This window comes from Malaclemys terrapin, chromosome 6, assembly GCF_027887155.1.
Source record: "Malaclemys terrapin pileata isolate rMalTer1 chromosome 6, rMalTer1.hap1, whole genome shotgun sequence".
Classification (NCBI taxonomy): Eukaryota; Metazoa; Chordata; order Testudines; family Emydidae; genus Malaclemys; species Malaclemys terrapin.
In genome coordinates this window covers 83687551-83708508 of record NC_071510.1, presented here as the reverse complement: position 1 = coordinate 83708508, position 20958 = coordinate 83687551, and the positions used below count along the sequence as shown (strand labels likewise).

General features: G+C 40.8%; 1 protein-coding gene across 3 annotated transcripts in view; it reads left to right on the top strand.

Moving 5' to 3' along the window:
• RASGRF2 (Ras protein specific guanine nucleotide releasing factor 2) overlaps positions 1-20958 on the top strand; it is a 203488-nt gene that overhangs the window by 59968 nt on the left and 122562 nt on the right. For all 3 annotated transcript variants that reach the window (XM_054032561.1, XM_054032560.1, XM_054032559.1), the window contains exons 5-10: positions 2014-2267; positions 4019-4098; positions 4601-4794; positions 6779-6888; positions 9021-9139; positions 15425-15585. In XM_054032561.1, coding sequence (XP_053888536.1) covers positions 2014-2267; positions 4019-4098; positions 4601-4794; positions 6779-6888; positions 9021-9139; positions 15425-15585 — 918 coding nt within the window. The remainder of the gene's footprint in view (positions 1-2013; positions 2268-4018; positions 4099-4600; positions 4795-6778; positions 6889-9020; positions 9140-15424; positions 15586-20958) is intronic.

Genomic DNA, 20958 nt, shown 5'->3' with positions numbered 1-20958 from the left:
ACTCATTTCTTGAAAGTAACATGTTCCCATATGAGGTTTTAGATTTCCCTTGGAAGAAAGTGTAACTGCATATTGGGGTCAGGACAGGAACAGACTCTAAAGTCTAAATATGTCCTTTAAGATGGCCAGAATTAGATCTTCTCTCACTAAATGATATTCTTATCGATAAACTAGGCAAATACAATTTAGATGGGGCTACTATGAGATGGGTGCACAACTGGCTGGATAACCGTACTCAGAGAGTTGTTATTAATGGTTCCCAATCCTGCTGGAAAGGCGTAACGAGTGGGGTACCGCAGGGGTCTGTTTTGGGACCGGCTCTGTTCAATATCTTCATCAACAACTTAGATATTGGCATAGAAAGTACGCTTATTAAGTTTGCGTATGATTCCAAACTGGGAGGGATTGCAACTGCTTTGGAGGACAGGGTCATAATTCAAAATGATCTGGACAAATTGGAGAAATGGTCTGACGTAAACAGGATGAAGTTTAATAAAGACAAATGCAAAGTGCTCCACTTAGGAAGGAAAAATCAGTTTCACACATACAGAATGGGAAGAGACTGTCTAGGAAGGAGTACGGCAGAAAGGGATCTAGGGGTTATAGTGGACCACAAGCTAAATATGAGTCAACAGTGTGATGCTGTTGCAAAAAAAGCAAACATGATCCTGGGATGTATTAACAGGTGTGTTGTGAGCAAGACACGAGAAGTCATTCTTCCACTCTACTCTGCTCTGGTTAGGCCTCAGCTGGAGTATTGTGTCCAGTTCTGGGCGCCGCATTTTAAAAAAGATGTGGAGAAATTGGAAAGGGTCCAGAGAAGAGCAACAAGAATGATTAAAGGTCTTGAGAACATGACCTATGAAGGAAGGCTGAAAGAATTGGGTTTGTTTAGTTTGGAAAAGAGAAGACTGAGAGGGGACATGATAGCAGTTTTCAGGTATCTAAAAGGGTGTCATAAGGAGGAGGGAGAAAACTTGTTCACCTTAGCCTCTAAGGATAGAACCAGAAGCAATGGGTTTAAACTGCAGCAAGGGAGGTCTAGGTTGGACATTAGGAAAAAGTTCCTAACTGTCAGGGTGGTTAAACACTGGAATAAATTGTCTAGGGAGGTGGTGAAATCTCCATCTCTGGAGATATTTAAGAGTAGGTTAGATAAATGTCTATCAGGGATGGTCTAGACAGTATTTGGTCCTGCCATGCGGGCAGGGGACTGGACTCGATGACTTCTCGAGGTCCCTTCCAGTCCTAGAATCTATGAATCTATGAATCTATAAATCAAATCCACTTTTATCTTGGCTTTCTGCTGCCTTCAGTGGAGATTTTCACATCTTAGAGATGCTTTTTAAGAGTGACAAAAGCCTGCCTTTTTCTCTGGTAGTAGTGTAGTCAGGGTTGGTCTGTGGTAGTATGCAATAGTTATTTATATAGCTCCATATAGATGTGTATGTGCTATACATACAAATAAGAAAACAAGGCAACTTTATTGGCATTACTTCAGTGTCACCAAGATGAAAAACTGCCCCGAGTTCCCTTCCATGAGAAGTTTACAGTGCAAGTTAGGCAAATAACAAGATGAGAACTGACCAAAGAGAGACTGAAACAACATAAAACCAGGGGAAAGAGAAAAATGCATTGATAGGAATAACATATACAAGGATATGGCACCTGAGCTTTTGTTAAAAGGTACCAGTATATATCTGTGATACTTTTCCAATCTAATTTCTAATAGCAAATTTTACTGAACAACTATACTATTTGCTCTAATAAATGGATATCTTTAAAATGTACATGCATGGCAATTATAGAGCAGTAAATCATTAGAGAATGCGAGGCCTTGGCAATTAACAAGGGAGTCTGCACAGCATGTTCATATATTTTGAGATGAAGATATATGTGATACAAACAGCTCTTGCCATGATGGAAAACTGGCTTAATTTCTTTGTTTGTTGTTAACTTTTTGAAAGTGCTTCTCATTACTCTCCTTATTCTTCTGTATTTGATCAATTTTAGGTTCAGAGCTTTATGCGAGGCTGGCTGTGCAGAAGAAAATGGAAGACAATTGTCCAAGATTATATTTGTTCTCCACATGCAGAAAGCATGAGAAAGAGAAACCAGATAGTTTTTAACATGGTCGAGGCTGAATCTGAATATGTGCACCATCTTTACGTTCTTGTAAACTGTTTTCTCAGGCCCTTAAGAATGGCTGCAAGTTCAAAGAAACCACCTATTAGTCACGATGATGTTAGTAGCATTTTCCTCAACAGGTATTTGATTTTTGTGTACTTCATCCCATTGTGCTTCAATTTTACAGTAGTAAAGCTGGTGGATAACATTTTGTCCTGACTTTTATTCAACCTCACTGAAGTAAATAATGTTTCCTGGGGTGTAAGCAGGGGCGGCTCCAGGCACCAGCGCAGCAAGTATGTGCCTGGGGCGGCAAGCCATGGGGGGCGGCCAGCCGGTTGCTGTGAGGGTGGCCATCAGGCTGCCTTCGGCGGCATGCCTGTGGGAGGTCCGCCGGTCCCGTGGCTTTGGCGGTAATTCAGCGGCGGGGATGCTGAAGGCGTGGCACCGGCGGACCTCCCGCAGGCATGCCACCGAATCCGCGTGGCCAGCGGACTGTCCGCAGATGTGCCGCTGAAAGCCGCCTGACTGCCGTGCTTGGGGTGGCAATAACCATAGAGCCACCCCTGGGTGTAAGTCAGAGTATGATCTCTCCTCCTGTTTTAAATTATACCTTTTGACCTCTCTGCAGCCACGCATTCTACTTTTTCCTCTGCTGGAGGAGGAAAGTATAACTGTCTCTTCACAATGCACTGGGGAAGAAACTTCTCTCTCCTTTCCTTCTTTTTCTCAAGAAAGCAAGACAAAGCTTAGTGCATTCACGTGGTCCTGGTAGATCCTAGGGATGGGCATGCTGAATTTAGTTCTTATTTTCTTTTCTCCTGCCTGAAGACCTTCTTTCTCACTTGCCTGTCTCTCCAGATCAGCTTTCCCTACAAGGAAGAATGATTCATTGCACCAGGCAGCTTGATACAATAGCACCCAGATACTATGGTGACAAACAAGTGCATGAAAAATGGGCAGATAGTCAAAATGAATGAGGAGTGGGATTGGATGTATGCCTCTCATTATAGATGCAATCTTGGTGTCTTGCAAGGCATTTATTAGAGTGCATGAGAATGGCTATGATCAGTGAGCAACTCCAAGTTTGAAACAGTTCAGGCAGTACTGCATAGTACTCCAACTATTGGTTAGTTAGTAATCCAGCTTTCTGACTTTGTTAATTCTGAGAGCCAAGTGCTGTTCTGGGACCTTTGAAACATGCATAGGCCATACTACTTGATCTTTCATGCTGATTTCCTTGTTCTGAATGTTTCCTCCCTAATCTCTGCAAGTCAAACTGCTAAATTCAGAGGAGGAAGTCTTAATTACGAGCAGTTTTTTTAATGTGCCCTGTAAGGTTTCCTTTCAAGACCAAAATGCATTATCACATAAATAGCTCTAGTGAGTTATATTGTCATTGACCTCATAAAATGGACAGTTTTAAAGCTCACACTGAAGAAAAAAGCAATACAGTATGCTGGCACCATGTAGAGTTGAAAAACTACGATAAAGCTCAATATGGCTTTCTATGTCTTACTGCTGTGTTGAAGTTAGCATAATGCATTGTCTAAAATATTCCTTCAGTTGGTACACCTGCTCAATAAAGTATGTGGAATTTGTTATTTAATAAACAATTTTAATAAAATAGCTAAACATTTGGAATACATATCTCTGTAATCTGCTATAGGTGTTTTTATAATGATGTAGAACTGTACCTAAAAAAAGTTGAATTTTTAGTTATTAGATACTAAAAATAGATGCAATATATTGATATAGAAATGTTGATTTCCATAATATTGTTACGGCACCTAGTGCAAAAGTACTAATCGGAAAGGATTTTTTTTTTTAGTGAACTATTAGTTAGAAAATAAGGTTTGAATTTTTTATTCTTTCAATACTTCTTTTTCAGTGAAACTATAATGTTTCTTCATGAAATATTTCATCAAGGATTAAAAGCAAGAATAGCTAATTGGCCTACTTTAATTTTAGGTAAGTTACTATTACTTGTGTTCAGACAATGAGATTTTCATGGCACTTTTCACCAGTGGGTGACTTTTAAAAAAATTAACTGTCCTTTTGTATACTATACATTTACAGAGCTAACTCTACACATATAATTGTATATGATTATTATGGATTGAGGAAAATTGTGGGTGTCAATTTGTTAGTATTTTTTGTGAGGAATAGCAGGGCCCTTCAGAGGTATGAGGGCTCCTTTTGAGGTCAGCCTTTGGGAGGACTCTCTTGGGTCAGCCTCTGCCCAAAGACTATGCTCGGCATAGTCCCTGAACTTTCCATTATCATTCTGTGGCTACTATATGGTTAAAATGGTGATGCTTTGTCAGGAGAGGGGACCAAAGTTTGTATGACTTTATGAATATAATGGAAATAGAGCTGATCATAGTAATGCTGCTTCTGTAGAGCTGACAGAATTTTTTGTGTAAGAGATGGATAACCAGAAAAAAGAGTTGTCTTGATTTTTTTTTTCTAGCTGACTTATTTGATATTTTGCTGCCCATGCTGAACATTTATCAAGAATTTGTTCGGAATCACCAGTACAGTCTACAAGTACTGGCAAACTGTAAGCAAAACAGAGATTTTGACAAACTCTTGAAGCAATATGAAGCCAACCCAGCATGTGAGGGGCGAATGCTGGAAACATTCCTTACTTACCCTATGTTTCAGGTAGTCTCTAAATTTTTGTGATTGTTCATTTGTAAAATTCATTTGCATCATTTATTGTTGCAAAAATTAAGATCTGTTGAAAATACTTGAATGAAAATTAATTTAGTCATTTGTTTATCACATTATTATTCTGATATTGTTTGCATGTGGAGTGATAGTTTCAAAACTACACTGGTTCCATTACATTCAGGATCTTGCACTTGGAAAGAGGAATGTGGGAGGAGGAATTGTGCCAAAATAAAATAAATAAAAATGGAGAAGCAGATCCTCTACCTTGATCTGCCCCAACAGCATGAAGAGGTCGGTAGGGAGCCACACACCAGGTGGTGCAAGTTAGAGCAGCCCCAAGGCTGCTGTAATTCGAGCTACTGCTGGGACCAGGCAGATAATCAAGGAGGAGCAGTTATTAACTCCCTGACAGGAACACCTGCTCTTCAGTGATCAACTTCTGCTAAGTGTGGTGAAGAATCTATCCCAAACGACTTTAAAAAGTGTATTGTACTTCTGCTAACATGTCTTGATCTGACTGGATGAATTATTTTCATCTGTCTGCAAGGTTCTATAAACCACCAGTCTGGCTGTTTTACAGCAATTACATTTGACATAGTTTATATAGTTTTTCAAAAGAAAGTGTTGCTGATATAAAAATACTAACATTTGTGTAATCGTGCTAGTTAATAGCCACATCTGCCCAAAGGATTTACTTCTGTTAGCACCTGTAGCATTCTCATTTGCCTTTGGTGAGCTCTTGTTTTTAAATGTTGTAAATTTATTCTGCTGAATTGACTAAAACAGCTGGTGATCCATAAAGGGGATGTTATTTTAATTATTGATTGCTTTATTTGTATATAATATGCAGATTTGCAACCTCTCTGCTTATGAATTTTAGATGTATGAAATGTGAAAGGAAGGCATGCCCCATTGCCTAAGGCCTAAATTTCCAAAAGTGACTAGGGATTTTGGGAGCCCCAGTTTCTGAAACACTTTAAATTAGTCTGATTTTCAGCTACTGCTCTCCAGCCACCCATCTCTGAAGGCAGCGCTGCTGCCAGCAGCAGTGCAGAAGTGAGGGTGGCATGGTATTGCCACTCTCCCTTCTGCCAGTGGCAGTGGGTCTAACCTAGCCCCAGGAGCGGCCCGTGCTGGGGAAAAGGAAGTCCAATCCCTCCACAGCCTGGTTGGGACCAGCAGCTGGAGCCCATCACACAATAGGAGCCCACAGCCAGGGCACCCCCAGCCCTGTTCCTCCCCAGTGCTCGGGGGCTAAAGGGGCTTTGGGCTGGCTGTGTGTGTGTGTGGAGGGGATGACCACAGGTCATCCATCCTCCCCCCACCCCCAACCAACCCCGGCATCTTAGGTGGTTGCTTACATGTAAGGCTGGCCCTGTCCCCCCCCACAAAAGTGACAACTCCCCCATACCATGCCATCCTCACTTCTGTGCTGGTGCTGGTGGTGATGCGGCCTTCAGTGCTGGGTGCCTGGCCAGCAGCCACTGCTCTCCGGCTGCCCAGCTCAAGGCAGCACAGAAGTAAGGGTGGCAATACTGTGACCCCCTCCCCCCACCCACAATAGCCGAATTTCCCAGGGGAGACCAGATTTCACAATCTGTGATGCGTTTTTCATGGCCGTGAATTTGGTAGGGTCCTAAACATGATAAATAGAAACTGGTGACCTCAGAAACCTTAATTTGTTCAAACTGAAAAAATCATACCCAACATAAGAAATCTATACTAGAATATATATAAAGGCACTTGTATTATTGGAAATTAATAAAAAAAATAGACTGACCAATTCGTGATTTTTTTTTTGAGGATTTTTCCTACACTCAGCATTCCATCTTGAATTGGTAGAGAACTTTAAGATTCTAACTGAGCAGGGACATGGATATTGTCAGTGGGTTGACTAATCTGGTAGAATTTCAGAGATCAATTGGCATTATTGTTTATCGTAAAAAATGCTGATACTATATTTAATTTGTTTAAGATTCCTAGATATATTATAACTCTTCATGAACTTCTGGCTCACACACCCCATGAACATGTGGAAAGAAAGAGCCTTGAATTTGCTAAATCTAAACTAGAAGAACTTTCAAGGTAAGATTTTGTTCCATATATATACTAAGCTTGAAAGGAAAGCTCTGAAATAAAGAAACAAATAATTATTTTCTCCTTCTTAATTTTTTTAAATTAAAAATTTGGCTTTTTTTTGCCAAGGCAAAGCTAAGATTTTTGCTGCATTTTTTTTCCATGACAGTTGCCCAGCCTTAGGTATGAGTGAGGCATTTGTCTTTAACTAAAAAAAAAAAAAGTATGTTTTTTCCATATTTAATAAAAATAACAATTTCATAATTAATAATAACAGAAGTGATCAGGGTCTTGCAAATTTCTCCATTCTAAATTTGAGTAATTTTTATAAATATTAATGAAAATATCAATTTTGCCATGTGCTGTGATGTGATGCCAGCTAAAAGGGTCCATGTATCCCAAATATTTTAGATACACTGCTTGTATATATTTTCAGAATTACTGCTCCCTTGAGATCTTTGCAAAGTGAATCTCTTCCACTGCAGCCTAAGACTTTCATAACTGCCTCTCTGCATAAATCTGGGGGTACATTTTGCCATTTTCTCTAGGGAACACAGCTTTCTGCTATATACATGGCTAAAGTGCACAAAGTCTAAATTATGAATTTTCCTGAATTTCCCCATGTGACAATGCCACTATTTTCCAGTCAAAGCAGTTTTTTAGCTGTAAGAAGAGTTTGTTTCACATGTGGAAACTGTCAGCTCCTACTCACTGGACATCAGTGTGGGCCAATGGGTTTTCTTTTGCTGTTCCCATTTACTAGGTAGAGAGACCACCCCACTGGCTTCCATGATTTTTTTCTCTCTACCCAGTTGAACTCCATCTAAAGCCTGGCTCCTGAGTTTTCTTCAACTTATATTCTGCCTCAGACTCAGGCATATGCCTTCAGCTCCTCATGGAGCACTCAAATAGCCCTGTCTTAAGGCCATTTGAACAGAAGCAGAGTTCCCCTCACATTTCAGGGTAGGCAGAAGAATCTCTTATGCCTAGGTCTGTGGTGGCAGCAGCAGACTCTGCTTCATCCCATGCCTCAGGTGAAGAGTTCACTCCCACCAGCTACTCACTAGACAGCCAACATTAGGAGCTCAGGCTGTTGCTCCTCCTCTACTATCAGGGCAGGCGGTGACTATCACAAGAACAAAACACTTGAGACAGATTTAGTCACATCACTTAATACACTGCTGGAAGGTTCTCAGATACCACAGTGATGAGAATGGTATGAGAACCTATATAGAATATAATAGAAGAACTCCCAAGCAGCTTTCTACCAACCCTATTGTCCTTAGTGCTTCCATCTTCTAGATTAGTAAAAGCTCCAATGGGGAGGACATTTTATGCGGATTGGTGTTTGTGGGCTTTGCAGAGGTTTAGAAGTGTTTGGATGTGTTTACAAAAAGTTTGGATGCTCAGAGGGTGGTGATTTGCCAGACTGGAGTAGGGAGGGCATTCTGGCTCCGATTCAGGAAAGCATCACTGTTCAGCACAGCACTTAAGCATGTGCTGAAGTGCAATCCTGAATTGGAGCCTCTATGCATAGGGAAAAGGTATAGGGAGCAGGTTGGGAGAAGGAAACAAATAAGGCATTGCGTCTGGCATCGTTGAAGTAAATAAAGGGTGCAAAATGGTCCACGAGAGAAGATCCGAGATACAAATTGGAGCAGAGTTGTGGAAGACCTTGAAGTCACGGACAAGGTGACCTAAATTGAATAGATAGAGAAGGCCAATGGAGTGCCTACAGTAGGAGGGTGGCCTGATCTGATGGGCAAGAAAGATGGTCTTAGCAGCTGCAGAAAGCTCAAGTAGGTAGCATTAATGAGATTTGGCCAAGATGCGGTCATTCAAGACTTTGGCGAGAGCAGTTTCAGAAGTGTTGAAAGTAGAGTACCTGGACTGAAATGAATCTATGAATGAAGAGAAGAGGTTGGAGCAAGGGTTGTAAAACTTATTTTTCTTGTTAGCAGCTACTTTTATTACTACTTTAAGTTGACCAGCAGCTTGGTCAAATACCAAAGTGTGACAGTTCTTGAGGTGAATTTTTGGGGAAGCTAGCTATTTTTACATTTACTTTGATAGCAATATATATTAATATTGCAAAATAGATTTCAGGGAATTAAAAATCCTCTTTGTACTGTGCCTGACAGGGTGATGCATGATGAAGTGAGTGACACAGAAAATATCCGGAAAAATTTAGCCATAGAAAGAATGATAGTAGAAGGTTGTGATATATTACTAGATACCAGCCAAACTTTTATACGTCAAGGTAAGGCTTTTTCTTAATATATGTGTGTGTGTATATATATATGTATATATATATATAATGAAAAATGTATATTAGAACAGCAGAATTAATGTTGGCATCATTGGGAAGATGACACTGCTGGTGCCCAACATCACAAGGCTGATGTTGTCCACATACAATAAGTGACAAGTTGCCCCATGACAAATAGTTTTGGGCTACAGTTGAGCCCCACTTCTGTGCTGTTTTTTTCAGGGGCCATGAAAAACAGCAACACAATAATAGTAAAGCACCCATGGGAAAGTAGCGTACATACAGACTGGACTATCATCTTCAATGGACCAGAAATTATCTACAGCTCCACGGAGAACAGGTCTGTCTGGCCAATTGATGTTGCAATCTCAGATGATGCCAACATTCAGACAAAAACACAAGAGAAGCTAGAAGTACTTGAAGCTTTGTCAAATGGTGGAGAGATTGTGAGGAATGAAAACAGCTGTCTACTGTTCCCATTTTTCATTTGTGCTTCAGGAACAGCTCAAAATGCTATAATTTAATTTCTTTATAACCTTTGCTGCTAGATGGATAATTCATTGACAAATGGCCAAGAACAGATATGAGAGCATAACAGCATTATATATGTATTTGAGTTTGTGAGGACAAGTATTTTGTTTCACAGAATACCATTTTGGGCTACAGTAAAAGTTCAGTGTACAAGGCAGAAATGTTCCTGCAAAAAGAAACTGTGAAGAATCAGCATACTTCATAAGAGTGCAGATTCACTTGTACGTAGCAATTTGAATCATGAGAGAGAGACACTGCATCCTTTATTATTATTTTTGGAAAGAGTTTCCTTTGAGGTTCATATATAGTAATGATGGACCTAATGGTAAAATTCCACATAATCTTGATGAAAATAAATCTTTAATATGGCATCTTTTATGGAAAATGTTGGCATCAGGTTGGAATTATCAGCATAGTGGATCTTATATTAATGATAAGCCAATGATATTAAAAGAAACTCAAGAAAAAATTGATAAATGAAACTTATTTTTTGTTAAACAACTAAATATTTGTAAGTGATTATCTCTGAATCATTAGCACCAAGCAAGCAGATCTTTATGCTGACCTAGAGATCTGTAGTGCAGGATTTTTGGCTTTTCATATGCATAAGCTTCTTTGTAGTCCAAAAAGGATGATATTCAGGGAAACCTGAGAATGCAATTTAGGTGCATCCTTTAAAATTAAGACCAGTGGCCTGAGGTGTGAACTCACATTAGATGTTTTAGAACTAAATTTGACAGCTGTGAAAAGCACATAAGCCCTTTGAATATTGCTCTGTGTGTGTGTGTGTGTGTGTTTAATAAAATTCTGGAAATCTAATGTATAGTGTCTTTATAATATATGGCCTTACCAAGGAAATAGGGATAATAACATAAAGATTCTTATTACAGCAGTCACTCTGAAATCTGTGAAGGTTTTGGAAGGATTTTTCATAATTAAATATGGATGTTTGGCATAATTCAATGCTGTTGGTCCCAGGATATTAGAGACAAGGTGGGTGAGGGAATATCTTTTATTGTACCAACTTCTGTTGATGAGAGAGACAAGCTTCAGGTCTGGCAGAAGAAGAGCTCTGTATAAGCTTGAGAGCTTGTCTCTCTTACCAATAGAAGCTGGTCCAATAAAAGATATTGCCTCACCCAGCCTGCCTTTCTAAGATGCGGTGTATGTAAATGTAGGGAAGTGTCTGCAAGAAAAATATTAAACAAAATATATTGGACAAGAAGTTGTATCTTTCATTGTATCTAGTGCCAAAAAAGTTGCGAGACATGAACTTCCTTGACTGACACTAGTCTAAGTGTTGTGTGAATTAATTATACTGTATAAACCATGTTATTCTTTAGTGTACTTACAATATTTTGGTGTATATATCTGAATTATGTCATTTGTTTTATTAGTAATTGCTCATCTTGTTTTGTTTGTATGCCTAGAAATTTGTCAATAAAAAGTAAATATAATAAACCTACCATGAGAAGAAGTCTTAGTATATTTACTCAATGGTGTTTTTAATAAGAATTGAATATAACCCATCTTTTTTTTTAAGTAAGCCAATGAAACCCATGATTATTTCTGGAGAAGAATAGTTATTTTGAAAACTGTGCATGATGCAAGAAAATTATCTCACCAAAGACTAGGTTCTGATCTCTGATCCGAAAACTTACATTGTCGTGTATCTTGTAAAATCATTGACTGTGCATGATATTGTATGATAGCAGAGATCAGAAATGGACTGTGGAAACAAAAACAAAAAAATCTCCTCATTTCTCTGTATCATTTGGTTTCCTGCTGTCCATGTCACAAAAATAGCCTGTAACAGTTGACGCTAATTGGGTCTTTGTTGGCAGTCTCAGCAGACAGACCAAGGGTCTGGAGAATGAGCTAGCTTCTCAACCCGTAGAAGTGTTTCCTCCAAATCAGTGCTGAATACATTGGCAGAGAAGCAAGAGGGAAACTTGTATTGATTCTGCTGGCACAAGACTGTACATGTTCTCTGGCTGTTCTCCACTGCTTCCAGTCTGGCACCTTTCTCTGCAGTCTATCTCACCATTGTTGTCTCTGTCTCCCGTTGTTGCCCTCTGCTTTGGTCAATGTGGGCCTACATGAGACCCCATTCTGTGGCTTCCATACACAGAACCACCAAGAGACATAAGTGTTGGAGAAACCTTTGTTCAAGTCCTTCATCCCAGGGTGAATGTTACCTTTGTAGAATATAATACGCAATTTAGTTTACTAAAAGGCATTTAAGGACATTCAGATTGGCCTTGTGGATAGGTATGTAGGGTTACCATACGTCCAGATTTTCCCGGACATGTCCGGCTTTTTGGGCCTCAAATCCCCGTCCGGTGGGAAATCCCCAAAAGCCGGACATGTCCGGGAAAATAGGGAGGGAGGGCCCGGTGGTGCTCGGCTGGGGCCGGCGGTGCGGGGCTGGGGCTGGGAGTGCGGGGCTGGGGGCGGCGCGGTGCTTGGCCAGGGGCCGGGCCGGGGGTGCGGGGCTGGGGGCCGGCGCGGTGCTCGGCCGGGGTGCTGGGCCGGGGGCCTGGAGCGCGGGCACTCGGCCGGGGGCGCGGTGCTCGGCCGGGGGGCTGGGCCGGGGGCTGGGGGCCGGGGGCGAGGTGCTCGGCCGGGGGCCGGGGCAGTGCTCGGTCAGGGTCGGGGGCGTGGGCACTTGGCCGGGGGCCGGTGCGGTGCTCGGCCGGGGGTGTGGACACTTGGCCGGGGGCTGGCGCCCTGGGGCCCAAGCCGAGCTGGGCGGGAGACGCTGGGGCCAGAGCCTCTTGGCCTGGGTCGGCCGGCCGCCAAAGGGAGCCGCTCGGCCAGGGGGGCCGGACTGGGCCGCGCCACACCCCGCCCCAGCCCCAGCCCCCGCTTACCTGCTGCCTCCCTGTTTCAGGCTTCCCGTGAACATTTGATTCGCGGGAAGCAGGGGAGGGGGAGGAGCAGGGGGCGGAGCGTTCGGAGAGGGGGCAGAGTTGGGGCAGGGCTGGGGGCGGGGAAGGGGCGGAGTTGGGGTGGGTCCGGGCCCCCATGGAGTGTCCTCCTTTTTAAAAATTAAAATATGGTAACCCTATAGGTATGGGAGTCAGGAGAACTGGTTCCTGTTCCTGTGTTTCCCTCTGCCACTTCCTTGCTATTGTAACTGTAACTTGCTATAGATTTTAGCACCTAGTGGGTCCCAATATGCATTCTGTTAGTGACTTCTGCCTACAGACTGCTCCAATGCCCATTAAGTGCCATGCTCTTTCCAGGGCCCCCAGATTCCTTGCTTGAGATCCACTCCTCCCAACCGCCCAACTTCCTCTCTTGGCAATACTGTGGCAATTTATAACACTCCAGAGCAGGAGAAAGCAGAACTGCATTTGTAAATCAGGCAACAGCATGCAGACTTAAAGCCTCATTTTAAAAAGAAAAATATGACACTTAGTCTGTCCCACATTGCAGATACTGTATGTTGTTACAATAATATTTTGGCAATACCAAACCACTTAGTTCAAGTATTTCTGGTTAAAATACCCAAGATTGATCTGAAAATTCTACTGAAGCATGTCACTGAATTAATTTGGGTTAATGAGTGTTCCAAAATTAGCATCACTTATTACAATAGGGAGCTGTCCCAATATGTGTTTTTTTTTCCCCTTAAGAGGAAATCTGTAGTGGGAATGTATGGCAAACAGATGCTCAGCTCCTATTGTTAATAGGAATTCACCAAACAGAAAACCCCAACAGAAATTGGCCTCTTTGCTAGATGGGAACCATAGAGTATTTGCTGGGGAACTGACTCAATATATGATTCATATTAAATTGTTTATTTAATCCAGCAAAGTGAGTTCACGCAGTACTTTATTTCATGTGATATACTACCAGCTCATGATGTTGGTTTCTTAAACAATAATATTTCATATTTCTACAGGAACACAACTTGGCATTAACAAATACTCTATTTTCAGCCCATTAGTGGCATTATTAAATACTGTACTATTCAAAGTATTGTACCATATCATCAGCAAAAAATGAGTATTTCTAAACCACTTTGTGAATATGAATACTTCTTTAAGCAAAGTGATAACACAAAAAGTATTAACTCTAATGTAGTTGCTTCTGCTCCAGGCAGAATACGGATAAGATGGATACTACTATTAAATCCTATCTTGAATTTTAGGAGCTAAGAAGAACATGTTATAAACTCTGGAATGGAAAGTTCCTTCAGAATTTTTTAATTTCAAGCCAAGCCTTGCATAGTGTTTTGGAAGGTGATGGTGGGAGGTGTCAGGGAGTGAATGTCACAATTCAACACACAAAGCTGGTCTTCTTAGTAGCTTTTCAGCTGGACAGATAGGCAGTTTTATTTGGGAAAAAAAAAAAAAAACAACAACAAAAAAACCCACACATAATTTTTTTGCTCAGAATTCTAGATGAATCTGCAAAATGTTTCATGAAACTAAAAAATGTTCCATGCCTCTGCAAAACTTCAGAAAGTTGACCTTTATTCCAGTTTTTTATTGCAATGGTGAGAATTTTGTCATACCCCTCTAGTTTAAACATAAAATAGGCATTAGTGAATACAGTTCTAACTGTCTTTTACCAGTGTGTATTTGACTATGCCTGTTTATAGAAGCTTTATATATATTGTTATGTCTAAAATTAATTTAAAACGTGTATTTGGGGAAGGTAAGTATTCAGCTAAATTTTATGTAAACTAAACATTGCTTTCTCAGTAAGACATTTGTTTTCCATTTATATATATGTTATTAACTTAACACTTTATACATGAAGAGTGAACAAGATGATTTTCCTTCCAATGTAATGTAATGAATTTTAAGCTAATATTTATTAACTAAGTGGATAAACTTTTGAGTCAGATACTGCTCTCAGATACACATAAGGAGTTGTATATTTGATCCATAAGAAAAAAATTGACTCCACAAAGGTCACAAATGGGTGACACACATGGTGCTGTAAGTTGGGTGTCCTGTGAAAGTTGGTCAGAAAACAGATTAAAGATGGTGCAAGTGGCATAGTAATAATGTAACTTTTACCAATGTGAAATGTTGTGGTGATCTGATTCAGACACTGGCGTAACAGGATACAGTCTCTATTGAATTCAATGGGAGTTGTGTCTGCAGACAGTAGGCTTCAGTTTGGCCCAGGAGGGCTGAGAATTGTGCAAAGTAAACTAAAGGAAAAGAAGCCCATCTTATTTAAACTCCTCTGTCAGTTCCTTTTTTCAACTGTACCCTATCCCTACCCTCTTCCATTTCCTTGATGTTTAAATTACTCATTTTGCAAAGATACTAAAAACCAAATTAGTGCAAATTGTTCTACATTGCCACCTAATCTCCATTATCTGACCAAGAGACACATGATATGTAACTTAAAGTACCCATGAATTTTTCCAAGAAATCTCCCTGGCAGGAGCACAAGCATTATTGCAGGTTGGATTTGGCTGAATATGGCCCTAATGTGAGTAAAGAAATAGGGTTGCAATTATTGTTGGTATAAAGAGGTACAACTTTCTCCTGAATTTGATCTAGAGAGTGAAAACCAATCTAGAGGGTAAAAAATAAATGAATTACTAGTCTCTGTTCTAAGAGCAAGGTATCTCTGCACTCCCATGGGAGTTAATGAGTTGCATGAATGCTTTTTATATATAGTATAGAATAGACTGCCTGTTACATTAACACTGGGTACATCACTTATTAAATAGTTTTATAATTACAGCATATTCTTCACTTTTGTAATCACCAGGTTCTCTTATTCAAGTCCCTTCAGTTGAGAGGGGGAAACTTAGTAAAGTTCGCCTGGGATCATTGTCTTTGAAAAAAGAAGGAGAAAGACAATGCTTCTTATTTACAAAACACTTTTTAATTTGTACAAGAAGTTCAGGAGGAAAACTGCATCTGCTGAAGGTACAGAATTTACATAACTACCTCATTTACAAGCCAGATGGTTAAAATATAGAAAATTGAGGGCAATAAATATTTTAACTTAGCACTGTCTGTGAAATTTCAGTATCTCATGGTATTATGGTTTTAATGTGAGGATTTTCATATGCTACAGTAAACAAAACTGAGATAATGCACAGTAATTGACTAAAATACTCTCTCATTGTTATATAGGTAGAAAATAATAGTGATTCAGTTTGAAGTATATGTTAGTCTCTCTAAAAGATATTCAATTAAAATTATGAACTGCCCAGTGAAATATAGCAAGGTGACATTTATTGCAGGAAAGGTTTAGACAATTGCATATGCATAGAATATTAATAAACTCAATCCTCTTCACCCTAGAATGAAAAGATGATAATTATCTGCATGTCCTTCTCTTTGCCGCTGTATTCATGTTACACAGCACAGTATGCGTAAGGGTGTATATAAAATATAGGAATATAAATGTATATGTTCCCTGCCCTTAGCCTCACCTGTGCAAAACTTTTGAGAACAGAGGCCATGATTATTAGCTTCCAGTTCAAGAAACTCTCCTATCTGAAACTGTGACACTGAAAACAAGCATTCCAGGCATTGTAGCTCAGGTGCATCATGAAAGTGTGCTAAAGCTGCTAATAGTCTGGTGCACCTCAGGTTTCCAGGCACATACCTAAACTTTCCACCAACTGATCCCTGCAGAATGCTTCCCAGGGAAATGTAGACCTCCTCCTCCCACACACTGATATTCTTTTCAGGTAGGCTAATGTGACATGGGAGGAAAATTTCATTCCATCCCAAATAAAATCAGGTCATGAGATTCACCCTGAATGTGTGAGTGAGGGTCACTGACTTCATGGGGCCTGAAACATTAAAAATTAATAAATAAAAAGATAAAGAATGGCCATACTGGGGCAGACCAATGCACCTTCTACCCAGCATTCTGTTTTCTGACAGTGGTCAATACCAGAGGTTTCAAGTTGATTGAACAGAACAGAGCAATCATCAAGTAATCCAACTCCTATTGTCCAGTCCCTGCATCTGGCAGTCTGAGGGTTAGGGACACTCAGATCACGGGGTTGCATACCTGACCATCTTGGCTAATAGCCACTGATGGACCTATCCTTCATGAACTTATCTAATTCTTTTTTGAACCAGTTATAACTTTTGGCCTTCACAACATCCCCTCGCAACTGTGGGGTGACTGCGTTATGTGAAGAAATACTTTTGTTTTAAACCTGCTGCCTATTAATTTTATTGGGTGACCCTTGGTTCTTGAGTTATGTAAAGAATAGTCCTTATTCACTTACTCCACCCCATTCATGATTTTATATATCTCTATTATCTCCTTGCTTAGTCGTCTCTTTTCCTTGCTGAATAGTTTGTCTTTTTAATCTCTCCTCATCTGGAAGCTGTTTTATACCCTTCATAATTTTTGTTGCCCTTCTCTGTAACTTTATATAGTGGTATTATGATATTTTCTGTCTTCTTATCTATCCCTTGCCTAGTGGTTTCTAACATTCTGTTTCCTTTTTTGACCGCCATTGCACATGAGAACTATCCACAATGATTTCAGTTTGACTTTCTTGAGTTGTAACAGCTAACTGAGACCTCATCATTTTGTATGTATAGTTAGGATTATGTTTTCCAATATGCATTACTTTGCATTTATTAACATTGAATTGCATCTGCCATTTTGTTGCCCAGTCACCCAATTTTGTGAGATCCCTTTGTAACTCTTCGCAGTCTGCTTTGGACTTAACTATCTGATTTATTTAATATCATCTGCAAACTTTGCAACTTCACTGTACACCCCTTTTTCCAGATCATTTATGAATATGTTGAACAGTACTGGTCCCAGTACAGATCCCTGGGGAACACTGCTATTTACTTCTCTCCATTGTGAAAACAACTGACCACTTATTCTTACCCTTTGTTTCCTATCTTTTAACCAGTTACTGATCCATGAGAGGACCTACCGTCTTATCACATGACTATTAGTTTGCTTAAGAGCCTTTGGTGTGGGACCTTGTCAAAGGTTTTCCGAAAGTATACCGTATCCACTGGATCACCCTTGTCCACATGTTTGTTGACCCCCTCAAAGAATTCTAATAGATTAGTGAGGCATGATTTCCTTTAAGAAAGCCATGTTGACTCATCCCCAACTTATCTCTTATTTACCATAGTTTCAACCAGTCTGCCTGGTACTGTACTTAAGCTTACCGGCCTGTAATTGCCAGGATTACCTCTGGAACCTTTGTAAAAAAATTGGCATCACATTAGCTATCTGCCAGTCATCTGGTACAGAAGCTGATTTAAGTGATAGGTTACATACCATACATAACCACAGTTAGTGGTTCTGCAATTTTATATTTGAGTTCCTTCAAAACCCTTAGGTGTATACCATCTGGTACTGGTGACCTATTACTGTTTAATTTATCAGTTTGTTCCAAAACCTCCCCTACTGACACCTTAGTTTGGGAAAGTTCCTCAGATCTGTAACCTAAAAGAATGGCTCAGGTGTAGGAAACTCCTTCTCCTCCTCCGCAATGAAGACTGGTGCAAAGAATTCATTTAGTTTCTTTGCAAAAGCCTTGTCTTTCTTGAGTGCTCCTTTAGCACCTTGATCATCCAGTGGCCCCACTGATAGTTTGGCAACTTCCCTGTTTTTGGTGTATGCAAAAAATTTTTGCAGTTACTTTTTGTGTCTTTTGCTAGATTGCTCTTCAAATTCTCTTTTGGCCTGCCTAATTATAATTCTACATTTGACTTGCCAGAGTTTATGCTCCTTTTTATTTTCCTCACTAGGATTTGACTTCCAATTTTTAACGGATGTCTTTTTGTCTCTAACAGCCTCTTTCATTCAGTTGTTTAGCCATGGTGGCAATTTGTTTTGGTCCTCTTACTGTTTTTTATTTTTTAATTTGGGGCATACATTTATTTTGAGCCTCTATTATGGTGTTTTTAAAAAGTTTCCATGCTACTTCCAGCCATTTCACTCTTGTGACTGATGCTTTTAATTTCTGTTTAACTAGCTTCCTCATTTTTGAATAGTTCCCCTTTTGGAAATTAAATGTTGCTGTGGTGGGTTTCTTTGGTATTCTCCCCTACAAGAATGTTAAATTTAATTGTATTATGGTCACTATTATGGAGTGGTTCAGTTATATTCACCTCTTGGACCACAACCTCTGCACCACTTAGGACTAAATCAAGAATTGCCTCTCTTCTTGTGGGTTCCAGAACTAACTGCTCCAAGTAGCAGTCATTAATGCTGTCTAAAATTTTATCGCTGCATCCTGTCCTGAGGTGACATATACCCAGTCAATATGAGGATAGCTGAAATCCCCCATTATTATTGGGTTTTCTGTTTTTGTAGCCTCTCTAATCTCTCTGAGCATTCCACAATCACCATTAACATCCTGGTTAGGTGGTTGGTAGTATCTTATTGCTGTACTCTGATTTTTCAAGCATGGAATTTCTATTCAGAGATTCTATGGTACAGTTTGATTCATTTAAGATTTTTACTATATTTGACGCTATGCTTTCTTTCACACATATGCCATTCCCCCATGGGCATGACCTACTCTGTCATTCCTATATATTTTGCACTCTGATATTACTGTGTTCCTTTGATTATCATAATTCCACCAAGTTTCTAGGATGCCTATTATATCAACATCCTCATTTAATACCAGGCACTCAAGTGCACCCATCTTAGTAATTAGACTTATAGCATTTGTATAGAAGTACTTACAAAATTTGTCAATATTTAGTTGTCTGCCTTCATGTGATGTAATAGAATGGGACTCTTTTTTGTTGACTGTTTTCTTCAGTTCCTACCTGTACTTTTTCAACTTCTATCCTGTCCTCTTTACTGGGCTCTAGAATATCCCCTTTAATAAATCCTCCCCTGGTGATGTCTCTGTCCAAACCATCTGCTCCTCCGCACCTGTCTGTTTCCCCCAGCCCTTTTTTTAAAAACTCCTGTATGACCTAGTTTACATGCCAGCAACTTAGTTCCATTTTGGCTTAGGTGGAACCTATCCTTCCTGCATAGGATCTTCCTTTCCCAAAACATTCTCCACTTCCTAATAATCCCTCTCTGAACACCACCATCTCAACCATGCATAGGCGCCGACTCCGTGGGTGCTCCGGGGCTGGAGCACCCATGGGGAAAAATTGGTGGGTGCTCTGCACCCACCAGCAGCTCCCCACCCCAGCTCACCTCCGCCTCCGCTCCGCTCCGCCTCCTCCCCTGGGCGCGCCACTGCATCCTGCTTCTCCCCCCTCCCTCCCAGCGCTTGCGCTGCGAAATAGCTGTTTTGCACGGCAAGCGCTGGGAGGGAGGGAGAGGAGGAGGAATGCGGCGCGCTCGGGGAAGAGGCGGGGCCGGGATTTGGGGAGGTGTCCAATAGGGGCAGGGAGGGGCGGAGTCACGGTGGGGCTGGGGCGGGGCCGGGCACCCACTGGTGCCAAGGAAAGTTGGTGCCTGTGCAGCCATGCATGGAGATCCTGCAGTTCTGCCTGTCTAACTGGCCTTGCACATGGAACTGGAAGCATTTCGGAGAATGCTACCATGGAGGTCCTGGACTTTAATCTATTACTTAGCAGCCTAAATTTTGGCTCCGGGACTTCCCTCTCCTACCTTTACCTATGTCAATGTTACCTACATGTACCACAACCACTGGCTCCTCCCCAGCACTGTACATAAGTCTGTCTAAATCTCTTAAGAGATCCGCAACCTTTTCACCTGGCAGGCAATTTACCATGCGGTTTTCCCAGTCATCACAAACCCAGCTATCTATATTTCTAATGACTGAATCCCCCATTACTATTACCTGTCTCTTCCTAATAACTGAGATTCCCTTCCCTGGAGAGGTATACTCAGAGTGAGAGGATACCATGACATCATCTGGAAGGAAGTCCCAACTATGGGTTGTTTCCCCCCAGTCCAGTCTGATGTTCTCCTTCCCCAAGACTTTCATCCTCTTTAACACCACAGAGGCTGCCAGACAGCTCTATTAAATTAAATTAAAAAAAAATTAAATTAATGGAGATATCCTATCTCCTAGAACTGGAAGGGACCTTGAAAGATCATCGAGTCCAGCTCCCTGCCTTCACTAGCAGGACCAAGTACTGATTTTGCCCCAGATCCCTAAGTGGCCTCCTCAAGGATTGAACTTACAACCCTGGGTTGTGTCCGGAAGTCCCATCTATGCTCTTCTTTGTCTCCCTTAGCTCCTCCAGTTAAGCCACTCTAGTCTCAAGAGCCTGTAAATAAATAGCACCTGTCCCTTTTTTAAGGGGTCACTGTGAATTTGATTTTTTTTAACTTGATTTTAAAAAATCCATTTTCTG